Source organism: Aythya ferina (genome assembly GCF_964211825.1).
Source record: "Aythya ferina genome assembly, chromosome: 1".
NCBI classification, from domain to species: Eukaryota; Metazoa; Chordata; class Aves; order Anseriformes; family Anatidae; genus Aythya; species Aythya ferina.
The window spans coordinates 77563293-77577706 of NC_140296.1; the positions used below are offsets into that span (position 1 = coordinate 77563293).

The 14414-nt window shown below is 42.1% G+C and overlaps 1 protein-coding gene across 3 annotated transcripts in view; it reads right to left on the reverse strand.

Annotated features, from left to right (window-relative positions):
- Window positions 1-14414, reverse strand: part of ARHGAP6 (Rho GTPase activating protein 6) — a 312132-nt gene that overhangs the window by 222180 nt on the left and 75538 nt on the right. Inside the window, exon 1 of one of the 3 annotated variants that reach the window (XM_084507620.1) lies at window positions 962-1080. The exons of the other annotated variants lie outside the window; for them this stretch is intronic. Coding sequence (XP_084363746.1) covers window positions 962-985 — 24 coding nt within the window. The 5' untranslated portion in view covers window positions 986-1080. Of the gene's footprint in view, window positions 1-961; window positions 1081-14414 lie in introns of those variants that run through there. 3 annotated transcript variants of the gene reach the window in all.

Sequence of the window (14414 nt, forward strand, 5' to 3'; positions counted from 1 at the left end):
CAAATCTATTCATTTTCACCTTTGTAGAAAATTAGCTCTTTTCAAATAAAAGCATTAGATTATTTTCCATCTCCTTCTATGTTTTTAATTCGTCTTTCCTTCAGTACAAGTTCAAAGTCTTTCGATCATACAGAAACTCAGCTGATGAATCCATATTGCCTAGACCATATTGTTCTAACTGTTATCAAATTTGGGTGCTACATTTCCTGCCTTGTGTTGTTTTAGGGATATTCACTAATTTGACTGTCTTGATTTTCATTAAAAATCCTTTTTGCCAGATCTACAGCTCCATGTACTATAAAAGAACAAGGTAATAATCAGAGAAACACCCTCTGAGTCACTCAGTTGAGCTGCCCTCCTGTTGTTGTGCTATTTTCCTCTTCCAAGCCTCATTTCCATTAGTTCTCTTTCCCTCAATGGACATCACTGAAAGCTGAAAAACATTTTTCATTTGATCATTTTGATTCTGTGGTCTGCCACCACTGCAGAGCAAATGCATTCACTTGTTTTACTAAGCTGGACTTTTTTTTTTTTTTATATTGTTTGTTTTCTCTGAGTTTTACAAATTTCTTTAATGGTCATTTTGTTCTTCCTTTTCCTGTTCTTTGTAGAAAACTCACTGCTTGCTTCTAACCCCCTCAACCCTCAAAAAGTTCATTATTTGACTACAACATTTCTCCTCAGTTTGAAATAGTACCAGTTCCTCCACCAAAACACATACAAACATTTTTCCTTCAAGACCCATGTAATCAGCTTTCTGCCCTCTTACCCTGCTTGGACACAGTCCAGAAAATAAGACTGTGCCCCACCACCAGAATTCCAAAAGCAAAGGAGAAATTAGTATTAATATTGGCTCTTTTACCCTCAGAACATCTTTTGCCCCACAAGTAACTTCTGAACATCTCTGTTAGAAAGCATAAAGCAGCAGTATTCATTCAGGATGGCAGCTGACCTCTCTCACCTTTCTGGCTAATGATGTCCTCATTTTCTAAGTGAGAAAAATTCACGTGGAGAAGCCGAATCTTGAGCGAAGGCAGAAGAAGCATTTCTGTGGCATTCTCCAGCAGCAGGAAAAGCTCCCAGCTCCCACATCCTGCACCTACGGCAGCCCACAGCCAGCACACCAGCAGGGAACAGCAACGTGAGTCAGTGCGTAAATCCACTGGGTGTGCTGGAGGGACACCCTGTGCCAATGGCCAAATCAATCTGATCTTCTGTGCTGCTCAGGCTACAATCTCTCCAAAAAGTATGTCCCCCTATACACATACCAAAGCCAGTGTCCTACCCAAAGCGTCCCAACAGGAGGACAGCTTCGAAACACAGCTGTATGAAAAGCAAATTGCTTCAGACTCCAAAAGGATTTTCTCTGACAGCTCCCATAGGAGCCAACTGTCTGGGGGGCAGAAAACAAGCATTAGGTCATATCATGTGCTAAGAAAAATTACAGCGGCTGTAGACTCTGGATTTACAAAGGTCTGACCCAGAGAATGAAGACAGTGAGAGCACTCATAGTCTGTCCATCACCAGCAGGATCCTTTGTAAATAACAATCATTTTAGGATATTATTACTTAAAAATGAAGTACATCTCTCAAAGATTCAGGCATTATAAAGGATGAGTCTGCAATGACTTTAAGAATCATCTTTCCTTTTTCAAGCCTCTTTTTGTTGAAGTGATGTAGCATTTCAGTGCCTTGCAATGCTATTTTTAGAAATTACCCACCTGCGATGATTTTCAAGGACTCTATCTATATAAACAGTCTTGACTTTTCAACCCCATCAGCTTGTCATTTTGTGAAACAGATAACAAAACATGGAGAAGTACCCCAGAGATCTGCAATTCTTCAGCACAAAATGCCCTTTTTATGAAGCTTTTATCTTATAAAGTATCTCTGTTTCAAGAAAATGTTCATTTCCTACTCAAACACCAGTTCTGGTCATCATTTATAAAGATGCATTTTGCAGTTCTTTCAAAGCAAGATTTTCCTCTTTGCACTTTTCTAAATTAAGGTAGAACTGCTCAATGTTACCTGCTAATGTTATCTATATATAGCAAACTTCCTTATCATGTCTTTTGACCTGTAACATTGGAAGTTTTCTTCTTAGATATCTAAAATTTAGTACCTCTGTTCTGAACAGCAAGAGCATATATAAATATCTTGCTCTGACTAGCAGTATATTCATTGACTCCCTTTTCTTACTGCAGTTCACCTTCTCCCTCACTCATTTCGTTAAATATTTTCTGCTTTCACAGTCATCCCAAATGTGGACACATCGATGGAAGACCATTGCATAGAGGAAGGTCTTATGATCTCATCTCAAATACAACCTTTAACTAACAAGTAAGATGGCCAAAATCAGATTCTGCTTGAGTTTCTTGGGCTAATGGACCTCTTAGCTTAGCCTATATAGTTGAAGCCACCTTCCCTCCTCAGTTACCTTCTGAAGCCACGTGAGACCGCAGCAGGAATGCAGGAAACTATACTTTACCTGGGAACAACCTCAACAGCTATTTGAAACAAAGCACTCAGCAGTGCTGATGTAACGACCTGATTCAATCTCCCATCACATTTGTGTTTTACTACAGAGTTGCTCTTGGAGGTTGCAAATACTCAGAAATACGTTTATGCTGTTCAGACAAGCCAATTAAAATGTTTCATTGATCAGCACCAGAAACTGAAGTCTTAAGAACATATTAGAGGTATTTTATGTTCCTGCCTGCCTCCACTGAGTAGTAGATATGGTGCTGCACCTTGTTCTCTGAACAGTAAGTCCCCTACAGATACATTTGCTATGGACGCCACAGATGAAATTACTTACAAAATCCTTTGTTAGAATCACAGAAACATACAATTATGGAATGGTTTCAGTTGGAGGGGACCTTCAAGACCATCTAGGTCTAACCTCCCTGCCATGGGCAGGGACACCTCCCACCAGACCAGGTTGGCCAAAGCCCCATCTGTCCCGGCCTTGAACACCTCCAGAGATAGGGCATCCACAGCTTCTCTGGGCAACCTGTGCCAGTGCCTCACCACCCTCACAGTAAAGAATATCTTCCTTATATCTAATCTAAATCTAGCCTCTTTTATTTTAAAGCCATTACCCCTTGTCCTATCACTGCACTCCCTGACAGAGACCCTCCCCAGCTTTCCTGCAGACCCCCTTTAGGTACTGGCAGGCCACTTTAAGGTCTCCCTGGAGCCTTCTCTTGTCAAGGCTGAACAACCCCAACTCCCTCAGCCTGTCTTCATAGGAATCAGACTGTCTTCATAGGACAGGATGTACTGATCTGAGAGAAACAATGGTCCCCTCATCTAGCAAAACCCTGGTCTTGTCAGCATGCAAAACAAGACCTCAAGGTTTCAGATTAGGTTGCAGACAAGATACTTTCCATCAAATACGATGGACCATTGTGGCTTCCCCCTCTCTGGGCAGAATGACTGCAATAAATCCAAATGATGCTGTTTTAGCCAGGAGCTACCCTGTCCAGAGTTTGCTGAAGAGAGCACTCCTTTGAAGACTTCCTATTCCTATGCAAACTCCATAGGTATTTTGAAAATAACACAAAAAGCCAGCTTGTGGTAAGGTTAAAGAGATTAAATGCTTAAAGATGCAGTGCACCACCTTGCCTCTAAGCATGGCATTTGATTCTTACAAGAATGGGGTGAGAGATGTCACATCAACTAACCGAAGAGGGGACCTTTTTGGAAGAAACAGACCACTTGGAGGCCAACCCTTACAGGCACAGTCCATGCCCCAAATAAAACTCTGGGACCCTCACACCAGGGAGAAACTACTCATCACCACAACAGCTAATGGTTCTTTGGTATACACATCTCATATTCAAAGAAGATTTATGGGGGCAATAAACTCTTAAGCAATTTATCCTTTGATGTTTGGCTCACAGTTCCCACTGGAATCATACGCACTATGGAAACTATGATAGATAATCTGCTAAAAAAGTGCATCTGTTTCTTATGCAATGTTTCCAGCATGAAACCAAGCTTGAACTTAATAAACGGGTCCTTCTAGTATGAGATCATTTTGGAGATAATTCTTCTCCCAAATGACCTCACATGCTTTTATATTTTCCATGAGCAAATCAGTGTTTACATTCAAGCTTCCTCTCTCTTCTTGACGGCAGTGGAAGCTGTGAGATTTTAAAATGTGATAAATTCTGTGCGAGAAAAAGTTTTCCTTGGTTTCAGAAACTTAGAGACTGTCATGATAGCTCACCTGTAAACATAAGGGGTACCAGAAATCTGCAACAAAGAGTACAATTTTAGCGCTGACTTGTTTGTCATCAGAACTCAGAGTTAATATTAGCATCAGATATTCTTGAGAATAGATTCTGGAAATTAACATGGTAAAGAAAAGGGGTGATAGCAAGAGGTCTTGAATTATTTTCCACTCTGATTATATGATAAATGTGTGCTTTCAAGTCTCATCCATAATGTCTGCAAAAAGAAAAGGGTGAGTCTAAGGCTGGAAAAAATCCAGCTGTGTCCCTCTCTTATCCTTTCTGTGTCTCAATTTAACAAAAACACCCACACATACACACGAAAGATCTACTTCCATACTAATGAGTAAAAGTACTTAGCAGCAATCTAAACTAGACTTCCTCCATGGATCAAGGAGATTTAATCACATTTAGCCCACGAGTTTAACGTTTGGTAATTTTCTTGCCAGCATCCTGCCATCATTAACATCAATATCTGTTTAATAATGCAGAAGTTCTTCTACTAAGTGACCGAACTTCTAAGTTATAAAATGATGAAAGAGCTGCTCTTAAGCCACACAATTTTTTGCTTCCTAAAAATGCAAGGACAGGGACCTGATACCCCCTTTTTTTCTGGTTGGTTGGTTGGGGTTTGGTTTTTGTTTGTTTTAAGAAAATTTGTTACAGAGAAAGCTCCTCAAAGGTTTCTCAAAGATAATGGTGTTGTTGTAGTGTTCGTGCTTCCCCATCATTCTGTGCTCATTGAATGTTGTTTCTAGTGGAGCTGAAGCACCACTGCCAAACACCAAGATAGATTCAGGGTCCTATCTTTTTTTCCTGAAAAGAGGAAAAGACGTTGGTGCCTTGCACCAGCTTCCTACTGGGCTCTACCTGGGAAAAGGACCCTCAGAGTGGGATCCCTGAGAAAACCAGACAAGTATCACCAGATAAGTATCACCACAACAGTCACCAGAAAAAAAGGACCAGTGTCTCTCTGGAGCAGCGTGGAGAAGGTTTAAAGCACCAGGCCTAAATACAAAGACCACAGCACAACCCTGCCAGAGGTGAAATGGATTATTAGTATTAATCCTGGCCAGACTGTGGACTAGATGTGTTGATATTTTCTTGAAGAAAAGTGACTGTTCTGCACATATTCCAAAAGCAAGGGACATGCTTTATTTATTTTTGCCACTCTACAGGAAGAGTTTGTTTTATTATCCCAAAGCCAGGGGACTAGCTTAAAGTTTCTAAATCAAGGAAAGAGTTTTGTGCAATACCAAAGATTAAAGGAAAAAAACAAACACCCCCTACCCCCACCCCCCAAACCACCAGCAGTCTGCAGCGATGCCTTTCTAATGCATTAACTCCTTTCCTGCCAGGTGTCCTGATGCTTCTGGGGATATAGCCCCAGACAAAACCAGAGGATAGCACCACAACTCATCTCCCTTTATAAAGATCTGGGACTACGGATTAAATTCCTTCATGGGAAAAACAGATTGGCAGCACAACCCATGTTGTGGCCAAAAGCACAGACACTGTAACAGGTGATGACGGGATGTGGGCTGCTGAACAAGTGACAGCCAAAACAGATCTCACAGATCTGTAATTAGGTCTTTAATATCAGTGTCACTGATAGCATCTATACAGAGCTTCTAATTTACTTAGAAGTACATCCTCAGTTAGGGCAACAAAAAGGCACAATAGATTTCTGAATTAAAGACTAAAGCAGAACCATAATACTTGCCTACTTGAAGGCAAAGTGTGATCTTTTCCTAGACTACAAGGCAGCTAAAGACAGTCCCTGAAATGGAAACCATAAGCCCTTTCCTAGGAATTACAGAAAGCACGGGGGCTTCCTGGCATATTTTAGGCAGTGGGCCTTTATCACATCCATCCACTTCAGAAAACCTAGTACTAGGAATTATCAAATGGGAGATATGTGTTATTTACACAAAGTATTACTGAAACACATATCCAAATGAAAAAGCCAAGCCCAAACCATTCATTTGGATTTAGTGCCATTTTTAAGAGGTTGGCTCATGGGAATAACACATGGGTAGGACTGACCTTAGGAAGCCTGAGCTGGTGATGTAGATGTGTTTTATGGCAAAAATGGTATTTCCAGGGTACTACTTGTTTCATCCTTTAACAGGTAGATGAAATTCTTGTTCTCTCCATTGGGCTGACAGCAAAGAGGCATCAGGGTGGATAATTCCCACATAGACATAGACATTGAAACATTTGGAGTTAGACTAGATGAACCTACCCTTGCCTACCACAAGGAATAGGGAAAGGGCTTGAGACAAGAAGGGTAGCAACAGAGCATGCTACAGATCGAGCCCCAGGGATGAGCTGTTTTCAGAGGGGCATATTTGTAGTCAGCATGGATTCACCAAGGGGAAGTCGTGCTCGACCAATGTCATTGCCTTCTATGATGGCATCACCAGGTGGGTAGATGAGGGGAGAGCAGTGGATGTCATCTACCTTGACTTTAGCAAGGCTTTCGATAATGTCTCCCATGACATCCTGATAGCAAAGCTGAGAAAGTGTGGGATAGAGGAGTGGACAGTAAGGTGGGTTGAGAACTGGCAGACTGGCCAAGCTCAGAGGGTGGTGATCGGTGGCGCAGAGTCCGGCTGGAGACCTGTGACTAGCGGTGTTCCCCAGGGGTCGGTGCTGGGTCCGGTCTTGTTCAACATCTTCATCAATGACCTTGATGAGGGAATAGCGTCTGCCCTCAGCAAGTATGCTGAAGACATAAAGCTGGGAAAAGTGGCTGACATGCCAGAAGGCTGTGCTGCCATTCAGTGAGACCTGGACCGGCTGGAGAGATGGGCAGGAAGAAACCAAATGAGGTTTAACAAGAGCAAGTGTAGAGTCCTGCACCTGGGAAGGAACAACCGCATGTATCAGTACAGGCTGAGGGATGACCTGCCGGAGAGGAGCTCTGAGGAGAAGGACCTGGAGTCCTGGTGGACAACAGGTTGACCATGAGCCAGCATGAGCCAGCAGTGTGCCCTCATGGCCAAGAGGGCCAATGGGATCCTGGCGTGCATTAAAAGGAATGTGGCCAGCAGGTCAAGGGAGGTGATCCTCCCCCTCTACTCTGCCCTGGTCAGGCCTCACCTGGAGTACTGTGTCCAGTTCTGGGCTCCCCGGTACAAAAAAAGGCAGGGATTTCCTGGAAAGAGTCCAGCGGAGGGCCACAAAGATGATACGGGACCTGGAGCATCTTCCTTACGAAGAAAGGCTGAGAGATCTGGATCTCTTCAGCCTGAAGAAAAGAAGACTGAGAGGGGATCTCATCAATGTGTATAAATACCTGAGGTGTGGGAGACAGAGGGATTTGGCCAACCTCTTTTCAGTGGTTTGTGGGGACAGGACAAGGGGTAATGGCCACAAGATAAAGCACAGGAAGTTCCACACCAACACGCAAAATAATTTCTTCACAGTGAGAGTGACAGAGCACTGAAACAGGCTGCCCTGGGAGATTGTGGAGTCTCCTTCTCTGGAGATATTTCAGGCCTGTCTGGACGCCTACCTGGGCAGCCTGCTCTAAGGAACCTGCTTTGGCAGGGGGGTCTGACCCGATGATCTTTCGAGGTCCCTTCCAACCCCTACAGTTCTGTGATTCTGTGATATTTGGATGACAGGTCCTGCAATGAAGCCAGTACATTCTGCTGGGACCGGAGAAGCAGACACACCACCACAGTAGCCATCTCCAACCCATGACAGAAGAGCGGTCCTGTTTTGGTCTGACACTGCTAAAATTAGCACTTCATTCCCAACAAGAGCCCAAACATTGACTGTCCCCTCCCATGTGGCAGAACACTTTGCCTTCTTCCATGGAAACCAAAGATTTTGCTTTGACCCTCCAAGCGGGTTACTCCCTAAAACCTTATCTCAAAGACACAGGCCTCCAGTGAGGAGAAAGGGTTCAGCAGGGGACACCACCAAAAGCTTTGATATTTAATGGCTAAGGGATTCAGGCGTGACATTTCCTACTCCCAGTTCCATTTTGTCCCTTCACATTAAGGACTGGATTCAATCACCAACTTATTTTTGCAGGCATTTAATCATAATGAAAAGTAAACACAAAAACTGGCAAGGAGACAAGCTCTGCAGCCTGACTTCTTTCTTACTCTACTACAACTCACTCCAGGGCAGCTCAGTTCAGCTGTGAAAACGCCAGTACCTACCCTGATACAATCCAGAAAACTGCGATGCATCTCCCTCCCGCTGGACAGCAATGAAAACAATTCGAAATTTAAGACAAGCACAAGGCTCGATTGTCCTTACTGTTACAAGTAGCTATGGGAAAATATTAGCACATGCCATTTAAAAAAAGCTCTTATCACCTCTGTCCTGCCAAAGGTCTTAGAATTGCCCCATTACCCCATCCTGAATATGCGGTGTTTTAAAAACAGAGGGTTACTGCTTATCTGTTACCTGGGTCCAAATATTTTGTTTTCCTAAAAACGGCCTGAGAAGCCAAACAAATCAACATCATTAAGTTTCTGTTGGAAGCTGAAAGGGATTTTAAGTTCAGGACAAACAGGATTTCTCACATGACAGGAAAAAAAGGGAAGCAGAAGAATAAAATGTAACATCAGCATCTCCCTGGGAGGATCAGCATTTTCCCATAATGTCTGAGGCCAAAGTTCTTGCCAGTTCTTAACTTCAAGCTGTGCATTTTATATAGAGAATTTAGAAAGGTCATTCTTATGAAGAGAATATGAATATGCAGGGAAAGATGAATTCACTTTAATCAGATGGTTACTTATTACTGCAGTTGACCCAAACTCTGTTAACATAAAAGAACCCCCTAAAATATTTTGATGATATTTTAGGGATTTCTAATACTACGTGTCTGAAAAGTGAAGGGACCAGAGGCAGGAGAGATGATTTAAGAGCATGTGATGTAAAGATATTGAAGTTAACGAGTATCAGTGAAATGGAGTTGAACCACAACATATAAAATGCAAGAGACAATATAAAGATTTTGTTTTTCAGAAATAGACTGCAACCAGAATCCAATAAACACATCAGCAAGAACCTCCTGCATGTCACTGCAAAGCTGAGAGTCCCAGCCAGGCAGAGACGCACTGATCACAGCCAACAAGCTTGGCTCACTGCAGAATCAGAGCATGGAGAACTGCATTTCCATACATCTGTGCCCAAAAGGCTGCCACCACTAGGAAGGCAGACAGATATTTCCCCATTCCATTAAGCTATTCCTGGGGAAGCACAAGTGCATGAGGAATTCCCCCTGAAGAGACTGACAAAGGCAAGGCCACACCGACAGGTGCTGACCCCATCCAGCACCATCCTCAGTGCCACCTACCTGGGAAGATCCTTCAGGCAAGCTGCTGGCAGAGAAATCTTAAGCTGAAGACACGCTCCAAATCCTTATAAGCAGACCTCTCTGCTGCCCTTCTTTTCACCTCCACTATGCCAGCGCAGGCAAGAATAAGGAGAGGCTGCATCCAACATCAATATGTATGTCGCCTCTGACGCAGCATGCAACTTTGACTTTGACTGCCCTGCTTCAGCAGTATGCTCAAACACCAAGTATTAGTGGGTAATTTTAACTGGCAAAGTAGCTTTATAGTCATACCTAAGATTAACCAGCTCTTAAAAAAAATAAAAAAAAATCACTATTCAATTCTGGAGACACAGTGATAATAAACTCTCTTGGGAACAAAAAATTGAGCCTGTTAACGGAAAGAGAGTTGAGCACAGATGCTGGATGAAATCCTGAGGATGCAAGGTATAAACACAGGCTATTGTTGACAGCAGATTTCTCCATATCTGCATGAGTTGGTCAAAAATACTCAAATCACAAGGTTCATTTGGCTTAAAAGTCTAAAAGTGTGATTTTTATTTTATTTTATTTTTAATTTTTTTTTTAATGTGCAAATGCTTCCACAGAGTATTTTCCTGTTCTCTATCCAGTTCTACATCTGCACTGCAAAAGAGGTTGCTACAAGTATCACTGAGCAGTTGTCACTAACCTTCACTTTCTAGCCTCCCTCTCCTGGAATTTGTCCTGTCAGGCGAGTGATTATTTGGCTTCAAGCTGACTGAAAAGGTCTGCATTTAGATTTTCAGGACTTCTCAAAGAGCTTCAGAATTAAGGGGAGAACTATTGCCAACCTGTCCTCAGTGGAAGGTGACCTCTGCAGGTTGGCAGCAACAAACAGCAGAAGCTTTGATGTCAAAGATATCTGTTCCTGCCCCCCTACCAAAAATAAATAAATTAATAATAAAATAATTAAAATGAATCCTGAACAGTATTTAACAAGTGTTAAGGGAGAAGACAGTCCCTGCTCTGTAAGACAAAGATCAGATCAGTGTGATGATCTGGCACATTAACCCTATAATGAAAAAAGCTTATTTCATAGATTCTAAATCTCTATCACTTCCGTGAAAGCTTTCTTGACTTCAGTTGCTCTTACAGGACCAGAAATGACTATTATTAATGTGCTATGCTTCCTTTACCAATAATAAATGTGCTCTGGTCCTTTCTGCATCTGGGTGGTGAAAACTTCAATTTATCTGGCTTGCTCTTAATGCATTTTAGCCAGAAAAGCTTATCTGGACACTCAATTTTTTTTCCATCTCAAGACTTTCACTGATTTCAGTTATCTTTAACTGCAGTGCAATATTTCCATTATTTATTTATTTTTAATACAAAAAGTCTTTAATACAAATTTGTAATCTTTAAAGAGAGATACTGATCTAAGATTGTTCAGCATCTTTATGAGCACAGAATCCTAAAGGAATATGTTATATGCTGCTAAAACAGGACCCCTCTGTCCTTTGGGGAAATAAATAAATAAACAAACAAACAAATAAATAAATAAAGATGCAGCACTCAGAAGTTTTCACGGCTACTATAGAATTAAACAAAGGGCCTCTGCAACTGCAAGCGGCTAAAGCAAAGCATTCAGCAATACATAACAGCTAAACTCAAGCTCATCCTTCCTTCTTCCTGTTATTAAAAAGTTATGCACATGAGAATTATTTTATTGTGTGCTTCAGCAAGTTGATGATAGTCATTTAAAATTTATAAGCACTAATAAGATGACACATCAAGTTTATCCTCATGTTCAACATTAGTGTTGATGGGATCCATAAATGGGATGTAATAAAACTGAGACCAGTGACTCACCTTGGTTATCAAGAGCATGTGGGAAGTAAAAAGGCTGAATTTTAATGTCATTGCTAGCCAAATTCTGAACCTTCTCAGTAACTTCTGCTATTTAATGTATGAAACAATGCAAAGCAAGATTATTTTCTATTATCCTATACAGGTGACACTGCTGTAACTACAAATGGAGGAAAGTTCATAAGGCATAAGAAGGTGAAGCTGTAGGGTGCCTTTTTAACAAGAATCAGTGCAGGATTCTGCATCATTATGCAAAAAAAAAAGCAATTTTTTTTTAAATTTTTTTATTTTTTTGTAGCAAATTGCCATGGCTAATCTACAAGTGTGTTAGCAAGAACATATTTTTCCATTCTTAACAAGTATTATTACAGCATAATACAAGATACAAGACCCTTTTCCTAATGCATTCAACATTTGGCAAGTGTCTTAACAACCTTATAACAGTGTAATATGCATTAAAGTCATATATCTTGATATACAGAAATACTCTAGGTATTGATCAAGGTGAGGTAACCTCCCTACAATCCTCTATGCTGATGTTCAAGTCAAAGAAAATGTTTCCTCATTATTGTGTTGCAGCAAGTTATGAAAGTCTACTGAAGTAAGTACCTCCCTGAAGCAGGATCCCTGTGGGTTTATCACAGTGAGGTCAGACTTCACATTAGAGGTCCACCTGAAAGCATCGCATTCCTTCCTCTACAGGAGACTTGAGCTTATTGCTCAAGACAAAATTCACACACTACCCATGGACTGGAACTGCTTGCAACTGTAATTCAACCTGTTTTAGCAGTCTCTGCAGCGTTGTGAAGTTTCCTCTGGCACTCTTCAGAGAGCCTGCCCAGGCTTTTCTTCTGTCATGCTCAGCATAACATAATTCTTCTGAACCCAAGAGAAAAAAAAATAAAAAAATCTGTATCAAAATATGAAGAAGGGTGCTAAGTCTAGAGTTCTCCCAATGCAAATCTAACACTTGGAAGGATTAGTTTTATTTAACTTTGCAGCATTTATTGCCGCTATACTGCACTAAAATCATAAACATTACCATTTGTAAGACTGATACTGACAGTCCGCTAACAATTTTCCTGTCTGAGATCTCACAGAATCACAGAATGGTTTGGGTTGGACGGGACCTTCAAGACCATTCAGTTCCAACCCTGTGCCATGGGCAGGGACACCTCCCACCAGACCAGGCTGCCCAAAGCCCTACCCAGCCTGGCCTTGAACACCTCCAGGGATGGGGCATCCACAGCTTCTCCGGGCAGTCTGTGCCAGTGCCTCACCACCCTCACAGTAAAGAATTTACTCCTAAGATCTGTTCTAAGTCCTTCTCCATCTTCCTTACAAGCCCCCTTTGTGTACATGGCTGCAATGAGGTCTCCCCAGAGCCTTCTCTTCTCCAGGCTGAGCAGCCCCAACTCCCTGAGCCTGTCTCCACAGGAGGGGCGTTCCAGCCCTCTGGCCATTTTCATGGCCCTCCTCTGGACCCGCTGGATCCTTCCTAGTACTGCTCCACTCCACACGGTGCCCAGGCCTGAGACGAGCTGGTGGCCATGGACTCGATGCTGCAGACACAGCAGGCACGGGTTGAACCAGCATCTGCTTCCTGGGGCAGCAACACGGGCAGCTCTGGGCAGTGAATCTGAAGAGAGGCACTGTATCACACTGATCTTTAAACAGCTCTGCTGTTTAAAAGCTGCAAGTGAGAAACTTTGCATAATTTTAGCTTTTAATTCTCAGGATAAAAATGATGGCCTAAGCAGTTAGAAGTCTCAAGAAATCCAGAGCTGTCATTTACTTTTAGCGAATGGCTCTGATCAGGTAGGCAAGTATTTATTCGTATTCCTAGCTTTTTCCTTCAAAACCGATGGTAAGACTGTCATGTACACACATCTACCTGAGGTTCTTGGTACATGTGCTCCACAGCTGGCTTAGTTCCAGAGAGGATTTCAGTAATTGAATTAGAGTGAGCAAAATTGTATAATGCCCCATTTAAAACAGCAATGCTTAGTCCCATATTTCTATGAGCACAAAGACACTACAAACTTAATTTAAGAGTTGACAAAACATAATATCTAGCTGAAATACATATACACATACACACACATGCATATTCACACACACATACATACAGAGAGGAAAATGCAAAAGCCCTAAATTTACCAAGAAATTTGGGACAGAAGGGTAATGAAACAAAGCAAAACTGAAATAGAGACAAAACCACTTGCAAGGCCAGTAAGAAGTAACTTCCTAAAAAAATGAAAAAAGATCTTCAACTCTGCAGACATTTTGAAAAAGCAGAAACATTTTCTGATGAAAAATATGTCACAAGAAATTTCCCTTGCTCTGCTCCTTGTTGTTGACAGCACCTTTTTAAATAGTTCTGGTGTTTTTCTGCAAAGAAAGACACTGGAAAAGAGGATGGTCTAAGATGTTTAGGTTTCTTCAAGTCTTGAACTCAGGAGAAACTCATTTCATTTGTTCCTTGTCCTTACTTTACTTCCATCCCATCAAAACAGATAACCCACTAGTCCTTGAACAGGAAAGGAACAAGGTGAGGGAAGGTCTTTGTAATTGTGTCCTTTTGTAATTGCATTTATTATTTTTACAGCTCGTTTATTTTTAACTGCTTTAAACGCTCAGCAAAATCATTTAATTGATACCAGCCCTGGCTGTGCAGGAAAGGCACCTCGGAGTGTGCTCTGCTGCAGAGGAACCTGTGTTCAAAGGGCTCGCTCAGCAGGGGATGGCCTCACCCGCACACCTCGCTGCCGGCCCCGAGAGCTGTGTCAACATCTGGAACAGCAGCAGATGCAGAGCCTTCTGCACAGCGATGCTGCTTGTTTGCTTGCAGAGGGAAGTCCAACTTTTGCCATGCCCAGATGTGTTTTGTGGTCAGCATCATTTCCAGCTGGAAAGTCGATGTAGAGGGTGAAAAGACAGCTCTGCCACAGCAACTCCTGTCAAAGGTGTAGCCTGTGGGTTTTTTTTCAGGTCCCAGTGCTGGCTGGGAGATCCTCCTTCTGTTC